Raw genomic sequence first — 10,253 nt, 5'->3', positions numbered from 1 at the left:
ACAACTCAGTCGATTTATTTATTTAAATATTCAATGTTTTGACACAAAATAAAATTAATATAAAAAAATAATAGAAGTAAAATTGAAAATGAATATATGATTTAATAATTTTAAAATTATCCGGCGTGATTTGATAATTTTAAAAAATTAACTACGTGATTCCATAAAAAACAAAGCTGAATAATCATCACTGATATCTAGTAAAAAACTTTGAACCCACACAAAACTGGCTGCAAAATTTATATTTACAGTAGATCACGCCCCATCAGTCCTAGGATGCCAGTTTCATGATTACCAGAACCTCTAATCGAGGGGAAGGGATAAACTGGTTGCGTGACAGGAGCACATCTTCCAACAAAATTTCCCCAGCATCTCGATTCTTGCGTATGCAAAACGATCAAAATAAATACTGTAATCCACACGAAACTCAGTCATTGAAGAAGTTAAACAGGTATTTTAGATCTTCCACGCTGAGCTGACTAGCTTTATTGACACCGTGGTCATCTCCAAAAGCAGAAGAAATCATCTTCCTTTTCTTCTCCTGCAATAAAATATTTTCTTGCAGATAAGAGTGATTAAGACTCCGAACGGATACATGTCCTCAATGCATGAATTATCACATAATGCACGAATCACCTTGTTTAACTGCCACAGTTCAATGACGATAGTTATAATGCTAATATCGAAATTAGCACATTGGTCAAAGATAAGTAACTGCTAGCATCAGAAATATCCAACAATTTAGCAAAGCAGCAGTGAAGCAAGAAATGATAATTGGAGTAGGGAACTTGCGATCTCAGGCTTGGTATCTCACAAGGTCCACAGATTAATTACGAGTCTAAATAACCTATGATGCTTTTACTTAAGGATTCTGGAAACAAGCAATGTGCAGACAATATACCTGAAGAGCCAATATACGATCTTCAACTGTATCTTTTATAGTTATTCGTGACACCTTTACTGGATGGGTTTGTCCAATTCGATGCACTCGGTCAATGGCTTGCTCTTCAGTAGTTGGATTCCACCAAAGATCAAGAAGAATCACATGACGTGCAACAACCATATTCAGGCCAAGACTTCCCGCTTTTAGTGACATTAGCATAACAGTTACCTGAAGGACAACGACAATGTCAAAAAAATTAACAAATAGCTAGCAAAAAGCAAATTGCAAACAATCACAAATGATAGAAATTGCACATGGTTTAGAATTGTCAAACCTCTGGGTCACTATTGAAGTCTTTCACAGCCTTGTCTCTTGAAGTAAGAGACATTGTCCCATTTAGCCTCCTATACTGTATAAAATACTTATCCAATGAAAACTCAAGCAAGTCCAGCATGCTATTCCACTGGGAAAAAATAAGGACCTTTTCGGGCACTTTAGGATTTAGGTTTAACTGATTAGGTTTGAAATTAGTGGAATTTGCAAGATTATCAACAATTTTGGTATTTGAACCAGAGATTGACATCAGGATATCTATAACGGCTTTAGTTTTGGAAGAGATGTAATGACCGTGGGTGACTGATTCTGGATCACAAGTGTAGCGGGTTGAAGCTTCATCAGTATCATCATCAGAAATTAATCTCTTCAATATATCTCGTGAAAAAAATGAATCATAACCAATAGTATTACTACAGTCGGTTGCAGGACACAAGTTGTCATCACCGGTTAAATGTTCAGACACACACTGATAGCAAAAGACATGCCCACACATTGTGACAACAGCATCCTCGGCTAGGTCCTACAAAAGGTATCAAATATAAAAGTTGATCTTCAGCATCAAAACTGGTCAAAAATGTTTCCATGACAAGAAAAGTATGGTCAGCAACTAAGCACTAAGCATTTACTAAAAGGACCAAAATGTGCTTATGGGAATCCCCAGTGATTATGGATCAAATAAAATTCTTTCGCTAACAATCTCATAAGGTTTTAAATCAACGTTGTTCAAATGACTATATCATGGCAGCCAATCTTCATGTAGAAAAAAATGCAGCAATAATTTCCTAAACCAAATATTTGATGGCTTATGAATTTCTCTTTCCTAGAAGCCTACCTGATGATAGCTACACCACAGCACACTCTAGCAGTGAGATAATCACATGTAGAAGTTGCAATTCCTAAACAAATTTAGCCATATAGATGAAGAAAGCATTTTATGAAACATAGTTAAAGGAAACAAGATTACTTACACTGCACAAATCACAAATTCCGAGAGAACTTTCTAACTGATTAAGCAAATGGACAATCGTCTTCCTGGAAAGATGCCGCTCCATAGGCATTGAGTTCTTTCCACTGGTATTTGAATGGAACCCTTTGACAAGAATGGGGTGATCACAGGCTTGCCTAAGTCGCAAAAGCAGCAATAGAATATTTGCATAATTTTTTTTCAAGGTCCCAGCATTGGCATATTCCTGTATAGAGTGAAACTTTGCTTTCAGGATTGTTGAGAGTGGGAATAGTACAAAGTTAATTCTGTATGATTTTTTTTTTTGTTTAGTGTAGGAGATAACTTATGGAATAATATAAGAATAATATTTTATCAATCATGAAAAGAGGAATATCACTATTGTAGTATAATTCTGTGCTACAAGACAGGGGCACGATTATGTCCTTCCTAATCACACATTCCAAAATTAGGATGAATGTTGCATATCTTGTGAACTTTTGATTAGGCTACATGATCGTATTTATTTCACAAAAAAAAGGGAAACGAAGAACCATAAAAATCACACTAACACTAGCTCAGCATTACTAGAACTTTACAATGGTTCATCATATAAAAAGAAGAAAAAAAAACAAAGACTTGGTAATCATATAGTCATGATTAAATTGCTAAGTATATCATGTACTTCAACTGATGTCACATCATATTCCGATTATATTAGTTAATTATAAATATCATCCAAATCCCAACCCTAAATCACTACTGCTGATCCCATTGCTTATTTATTCAGGGGATTTCTCCAATGCACTAAGCTCTTTGTCCATCATCCTTGACATTCTGTCAGCTGATCAAAATCTCACCACTTACTTCAATTACCGACTCATCCTCTCCCCCACCGACATTGTTATGCCAGGCAATTGCTTTGTCTTCAACTCTTCCAGCTTGTAATGCATCTCCCTTTTCTCTAGACTTGCTGGAGGGATAAAAACTCAAGTTGTAACTTTAGTGTGGGATGAGATTCAAATTTCAATAGTATTCCTTCTAGAGAAAGGGCCTGCATGGCCACAAGATCAAACAATTATGGTGGAGCTTTTTGTGCTAGTTAGATTGAGAAGATTCTTGTGGCTAATAGAGGAGACATTGTTGTAGTCAGCAGAGGAAGCTATGAAGCATGCCAATGAATTTAAATTGGTTCTCACTTGTGATCAACAGATCAAGGCAACTGCAGCTGAAGAAGGCATGTAATGTGTTAGCTAAAGAACCAGAAGAGTTTGTCAAGTTACTACAACAAGCTAAGCGTGAGGCACAAGTTACATTCAGAAATGATTGAGTTTATTTGAAGAAACATAAATCCAAGGCATGCTGAGTTTCTGGTTGCTGCTAATGAGTGTTGAAATGCCATCCATTTTAGAGTGTGAATGAGTATTCAAAGGAGAAATCAAAAGCTTCTACATCTAGCTCCATCTTCAGAATGTAGTATTCAGAAGATCATTGGGTGACTGCTAGAGCTCAAGCGAATGGCCATTGGCAAGATTCTCCAACCAACAGAAGTGGGGAAGGATTTTACAAGGGTTGTGTCAGCTCTTTATTTATTCATTTAATATGAGATTTAATAGGTTTAATAAAAAAAGTGTATAATTGATAGGCATATAATGTGGTATGAGAAGGATAAAATGATGATTAGAGAAGTAGAGAAGTCAGCAATTAACAGATACATAACAGAATTTTAACAGTGTGATATATTTGTTACGATTTAATAAAGTCTATGATAAATATTATTTTAGAAAGTTCATGATAGATGTGTTAAAATGTGAAGTTGGTGATAGATTTAGTAATTAACCCTGGGAACATTTCCATGTCATTTATTTTATCACCTTTGGTTTATATATTAAATGTGACAGGCAAAATTACATGGCCAATGCATCAAACCATAGCAAAACCAGCAAAAATTGAAGGAAAAGTTTTCTTTTTCCGGTTTCCTAAAGTAACACAGACTTCTTGCCTCAAATATAATGACCGATATCATTAGGCATTCAAGTTTAGTTATAAAAAGATGACCATCTTGGAATAAAGATTAACAATCCGACAGTACTTAAAAACCTGAAAACCAGCTCTCCCATCAAATAAGCTTATTGGAATTGATTTCCATGCATCAAATACCTTGAATTGTTCTCGTGAATCAGCCTCTAGTTGCAAATAGAATTGTCTCTCCTCTTGCGAAAAATCCAGCTTTTCAAGGAAGATTGATTTTGGAGGTAGTTTAAGAATTGGCTCCCCATTAATTAGTGTACCTAGTGGATACAATTAGTCATCAGTCAACACCAACAAGCAATTATGGCAGCGAAAAGTAAAACAATATACTGAAGTCACTTTATTATTTCCTTTCATTTGAAAGGGAAAGGTTAAAGTAGTTTTAAAAAAAGAAAAACAAAATGATAAAACAAGGAACGGAACCAATACAGAAAAGTAATTACTTCATCTAATGTTAAATATAAATATTAGCATTCATAGAGCTTTGCAGAGAGTTCAAGGGAGAGGTAAAACCCATACAGTGGGTCACCTTGTGAAGAAGATTATGCTACTAGAACATAAAAATAGCAATGACAGAAGAGAAAACAGAATTAGCACACTTAACCTAAAAATATAATTGCACTTATATTAAACATATGCTTCTCTATTATCAAACGATAAGGCAACAAAAAAAGCAGCAAAAGTATTAATTTACTTATAAACATATAAAAAGAGAAAAAGAAGTCATCCCATTAGTCACTGAATCTAACATATAATCTAAAATTAAATTTAAATGCCACTAATACCTTTGGTGCGACGAAGCAGTATAGCTTTAAAGACAGCCCGAAGCTTCTTATATCCACTGCTTGCATTTGTAGAAATTGGATATTTTATAGAGGTACAGAAAGAACTATAGTCAGCATACGGATCATACTTCAAGAAGCGGAAGTAGCTGTAGAGGTCATCGATTGAATTCTGCATCGGTGTCCCTGATAAGCACCATCTTCTTTTAGCACGAAGACCAGAACAAGATCTAGACATTTGTGTTCTGAAATTTTTTATTATTTGAACCTCATCTAGTATAATCCTGAACCACCGAACTCTTGAAAGGGGACCACTGCCAATATCATGCTGCGAATTTTTCTTTCTTTGCCCTTTTCTCTTCTGCTTGTTCCCTTTTTTGGGAACTGCCTTCCTTTTTTTGTTGCATGTGAGCTCATCCTTTTCATCATCAGAAGCCAATAAATGAGTTGGTACTTCATGAGTAACAATTGAATAGGTGGTTAGAACAACATGATACTCTGTTAACTCCATAGGATCTTTTGTCCTTGTACCTCCATGGTATATTAGAACAGACAACTTTGCACTTTCAGGAACTTTCTCATCTAGCTCTTGAGCCCATTGTCGAAGAACACTTGCAGGGCATACAACAAGAGTACCAGCAGCCGGTTTTGAGTTTTGGGATGACGAGTGTACACGTGAATTAGTCATTCTCTCAGTTTGTTGCTTTGACATAGCCAAGTCACTAACCCCATCCTCATCTAGATTTAATGTTTCTGGCATGATACAACTAGAATTGGCAGATGTGAAGTTCAACTGTTCCGCTATTTGCTTTTGTATTAGAGCAATCATCGATACCGTCTTACCAAGGCCCTGTTACAACAACGGCAAACAATCTTTCATGTATTTCTACATTGGTAAACAAAGTAATAATCACGTATACTAGTTGAAACATAAGAAGTTGATTCCCTCGAGAATGACCTGATCATCAGCAAGTATTCCGCCTGCACAATGTACACTATTCTCCTTTTGAACCATCCAAGCCAAGGCTATTTTCTATTGCACGTGATGGTGAGAAATCAAAGATTATAATTGAGGAAAAACATTCTACATGATTAAGAACTACCTGGTGCTTTAGGAGAGGAACAGCCAACAGAGTGTCTGGCAGATCGTCTTCAATCTGTGGTTGATCAAGGTTCTGCAACAAACAATGAAACTAGATTGTTTTAGGAATATGAGATATTTAAATTATCCTGGATCTGAACATAATACAACAGATATCAAAGAAAAGACTGGACTTTAGGTAAAATGAGCCACATAGGTGACGAATTTGATCTCTGAACCTAAATTTCACTCAAATATTGCACAATAGAACACTTTGTTGACCCCCTCTCCCCATTCACACTCTTGAACCCATTGTAAGCTGCATCAAGTCAGCTTAAATAGAAAGAATAAGAAAAACCCTTTGGCCACATTTTGTAGATAAAACTCAAGAACAGAGTTTATGCTCAATATGATCTAGATATGAATATGATATATTAGTTTTCATCACCTGTTATGGCCTTGAATTAAAGGTATAAGAATATATGAAAAAGAAGTGTTTCTTAATGTGCAGTGATCACAATAAATAGATAAGAACATGAAGGTCAACAATTGAGTCACAGAATAAAACCGTTCAAAAGAAGCACCAGTTTCCCATATCTGTGAGAAGATGACATGCAGAAGTGGCTGCTTCCATTTTCTCTAATCGGTGGCATATTTGTCCATTTAATGACAAACACCTTCATGATGATAATTATGATTGTTTGTTTGACGACTAATAGAAGCTGAGTTGTGAAAGAAAAAGGATTCCCGTATTATGTCGACTTGCGTTTAAACATTAATCTAGATATAATTATATGAGGATACAGACAACAAGGATAATTATACTAAAGCCATGTTTGCTTGTAAGTGAAGTTATGATGAAGCATAGATTTTATTTGCCCGATAGAAGAGATGCTCGAGTTATGCGGATTTCTTTCAGGATAAGTCAAGCAGCTACTTTGCATAGGAATAGGATAGGTTAACTTTTCCGAGACTCAGGCTGGCTTGTAAGAGAATCTGAAAGGTGACTGCTGAGCTCCAGCCATAAAATCAGTGAAATGGAAGATTTCATAAACACATCAGCCAACCTATGCAAAATTAGAAGAGAACCTAGAAAACTAGGATGATTTTCCTTTTAAAGCGAATTCCATCTAACCCTAAAAAACATGATTCCGTATATTGTTCTGAAAGAAGCTTCTTTTCATCCAAATGTAACCCCAATATGTGCTTGATGGATAAACCAAAGGAAATTGCCTAAAAAAACTTGGTCAACAGATTTCCGAATATTGAACTACACAGAATTGCATTTGTTCATGATAGCACACATGCACACAAGGGACATACAAGATGAAAAGAAACACCTGCAATGCCTCTTGATATATATGCCTCTCATCACGAATGTGCCTATCATCTCCCATTCCCAAGTGCTTTTGTTCATTGCTTGTTCCTGGTTGCTGCATAATGTTGGCTGATCTTCCATGGAATGAAGAAGGCAGCAGCCGATATGAAATGTCCCTTCCAAGCAAATGTTTACTGCCTGTCCATTAAAGAGTAGCAAGTTATTAAGACATTAAGGCATCAGGTTATACTGTGATTTGTAGACCCAATCCAACGAAGATAAAAATTATGCATTAGCAAGAAGAAATTACCTATACTCTCTACTGAAGGTTTCATCTTGGTATGGGATTTTACTTCTACAAATGCTGGTGGCTGAAGCCTTGTTGAAGTATCAATTGAGTTTCCTCCAACAAAAGATGAACGTAGAACCCTTCCACCAACAAGTCGTTTATAATTTCCTAAGCTAGGTTTAAATACAGATCGGGAAACATTTCCCATGAAAGATGATGGAAGAATCCTCTGACTAGGTTGAGCAGAAGCATCCACTTTCATAGCCAGCTTACAGGTTATTGCCTCAGATTCAGGATTCAACAAGGGGCGGGACTCAGGTTTCATCTTGGTATGGGATTTTACTTCTACAAATGCTGGTGGCTGAAACCTTGTTGAAGTATCAGCTGAGTTTCCTCCGACGAAAGATGAACGTAGAACCCTTCCACCAGTAAGTCGTTTATAATTTCCTAAGCTAGGTTTAAATACAGATCGGGAAACATTTCCCATGAAAGATGATGGAAGAATCCTCTGACTAGGTTGAGCAGAAGCATCCACATTCATAACCATCTTACAAGTTATTGCCTCCGATTCAGGATTTGACAAGGGGCGGGACTCAGGTTTCATCTTGGTATGGGATTTTACTTCTACAAATGCTGGTGGCTGAAACCTTGTTGAAGTATCAGTTGAGTTTCCTCCAACGAAAGATGAACGTAGAACCCTTCCACCAACAAGTCGTTTATAATTTCCTAAGCTAGGTTTAAATACAGATCGGGAAACATTTCCCATTAAAGAAGATGGAAGAATCCTCCGACTAGGTTGAGCAGAAGCATCCACATTCATAACCAGCTTACAAGTTATTGCCTCAGATTCAGGATTCGACAAGGGGCAGGACTCAGTATCTTTGACTAGTCTCCTTGCAGGATCAAGGTTTCCAATAGATTGGATGTTCAGTTCCTCTCTTCCATCATTAACTGGCTGTTCAGGTTGTTCACATCCTGCATCACCCATTCTTCTACTTCTACACTTGCTCGAGATATATTAGAAGACAATGTGATGCCTACATGAGGCAGTGATGCAATCAATCTACGATCATAATTAGCTCAGTAAAGAATCTGAAACCCACTTGATGAGACATTATTCCCTGTATCAACAATTTGTGAATCATTTTGATTTAGCAGTCATGCAATCAACATAATTTTTAGTCTCCTTTGTGTTTAAACTCCAAACAATTCCGATTGTCGAGAACCTCAGAAAGCATTAAACCCCTTTAACTCCAAACCCCAAAACCCCTTAACAAAAAAAAAAAAGTATAAACCTTGAATTACAAACAGTTCAATGCCTGGCCATGGGATTGACTATCTTATTCTCCTAAGTCCAGAATTAGGTTAAAATAAGACGCCTAGGTCAAAAACTATCCACTCCCATACGATTGCAGGACAGCAGATGATACCAGGTTTGAACCAAAATCCAGATTCAGGTGACAAGTATGTCAGGCTTGAACCAACAATGTAGATTCACATCAATATCCTAGAATGCGTACAAACAAGAACTAGGGAAATAGAATCAGAGGTTCAGGTATTGGAGGAAGATAAAATGACAAGGAGTTATAAAACAAACAAAAAAAAGGTTTTAAAAGTACATTTGAGAAATCACCATACAAGTAGCATAACTAAATTTATCAAAAGCTAAATTTTGCTCAAGTTTGTTAACGCAGAAACCATGTTAAAAGATGAAAACGCTACTAGGATGAACTTGCAATCTAATGGCAGGTTCAAAATCCAAACAAACAAGAAATGAGCAGCCTATACATCCAAAGTTATGAGTACTTCTAATGTACAGATTAGTTACTGTTTCGAACCTAACACTGGCATTTGAATCACACATTTTGCTTTAACTTGTCGGAGAAGATACTCTTTCCAACGAAAGCGAAATTTCAATTGCCAGCGCCAAGGATAGAGGAAAAGAGATTAGAGGTAACCATTCCAGTCTGTGGCACCAGCGACGCTCTACGCAGGGGAAGAACACACTCGACGTCCTCCTGGTGCCAAAAGTAACGGCGACTGGAATCGGATGTCAGCCAAACTCGCCCAGTACCTTCACTAAACCCTAAAATCAAATGTAAAACCTGAAAGAAACGGACGGGAGGGAATCAGAGAGAAGAAGAAAAGTTCGCGAGTGTTCGGTTTGGGGTAACCACGAAGCGACCTTGACGGACCGAAAGGCAATTCAAGTGCCGCCTTTAAAATTTCATTGACAAGACCCTTCAAATTAATATTAAGCACAAAATATTCTTGCAAATGTCATTTTGCTACTCATCTACATCATACGCATTACGCTAACGCTATTCCAATTGTAATAAAAAGAAAACTACATACGCCCCCTTTTAGATTTGATAATTAAATTTAGGATATATGATGGGATCATTAATTCTATCTAAACTTAATCCTTAATTCAATCAAGCATTCTGCGTTCAATTAATTAATCAGGTAACGAGGTAAATAATAAAATGGATGATGGGTGTTAAATTTAGCAGTGTATTTGATTGGAGATTATTTTTAATAATTTTAATTATTCATTAAGATTATTAATAAAAATCTTTTTTATTTTAGG

At 36.4% G+C, this 10,253-nt stretch overlaps 1 protein-coding gene across 6 annotated transcripts; it reads right to left on the bottom strand.

Annotated features, from left to right (window-relative positions):
• Window positions 1-223: 223 nt before the first annotated feature.
• Window positions 224-9,881, bottom strand: LOC121969977 (helicase-like transcription factor CHR28). 6 transcript variants are annotated; one of them, XM_042520330.1, is made up of 13 exons: window positions 9,849-9,881; window positions 9,502-9,768; window positions 7,685-8,784; window positions 7,397-7,572; window positions 6,079-6,150; window positions 5,934-6,008; window positions 4,979-5,825; window positions 4,323-4,453; window positions 2,188-2,409; window positions 1,218-1,739; window positions 902-1,111; window positions 637-714; window positions 224-541 (listed from the first exon to the last, which is right to left on the bottom strand). In XM_042520330.1, exons 3-13 carry the CDS (start codon window positions 8,649-8,651, stop codon window positions 428-430), a joined length of 3,414 nt encoding a protein of 1,137 aa, XP_042376264.1. In that variant the 5' UTR covers window positions 8,652-8,784; window positions 9,502-9,768; window positions 9,849-9,881; the 3' UTR covers window positions 224-427. The 6 variants fall into 6 exon arrangements, with proteins under 6 accessions (XP_042376264.1, XP_042376281.1, XP_042376291.1 ...); XM_042520347.1 differs by having other exon boundaries at window positions 7,685-8,700; XM_042520357.1 differs by having other exon boundaries at window positions 7,685-8,700; window positions 9,622-9,768.
• Between the last annotated feature and the right edge of the window lie 372 nt (window positions 9,882-10,253).

This window comes from Zingiber officinale, chromosome 1B (genome assembly GCF_018446385.1).
Source record: "Zingiber officinale cultivar Zhangliang chromosome 1B, Zo_v1.1, whole genome shotgun sequence".
Classification (NCBI taxonomy): domain Eukaryota; kingdom Viridiplantae; phylum Streptophyta; class Magnoliopsida; order Zingiberales; family Zingiberaceae; genus Zingiber; species Zingiber officinale.
The sequence above is the reverse complement of the archived record's forward strand: the minus strand, read 5'-3'. Positions and strand labels throughout refer to the sequence as shown.

What these genes read in the sequence shown, in the direction of transcription:
- LOC121969977 (XM_042520330.1), bottom strand. Translation starts at nt 8,651, where the DNA reads ATGGGTGATGCAGGATGTGAACAACCTGAACAGCCAGTTAATGATGGA. An exon ending in TTCCTCTCCTAAAGCACCAG is followed by an intron (nt 6,009 to 6,078) that starts GTAGTTCTTAAT and finishes CACGTGCAATAG; the next exon opens with AAAATAGCCTTGGCTTGGAT. An exon ending in GAATTTGTGATTTGTGCAGT is followed by an intron (nt 1,740 to 2,187) that starts GTAAGTAATCTT and finishes TACCTTTTGTAG; the next exon opens with GACCTAGCCGAGGATGCTGT.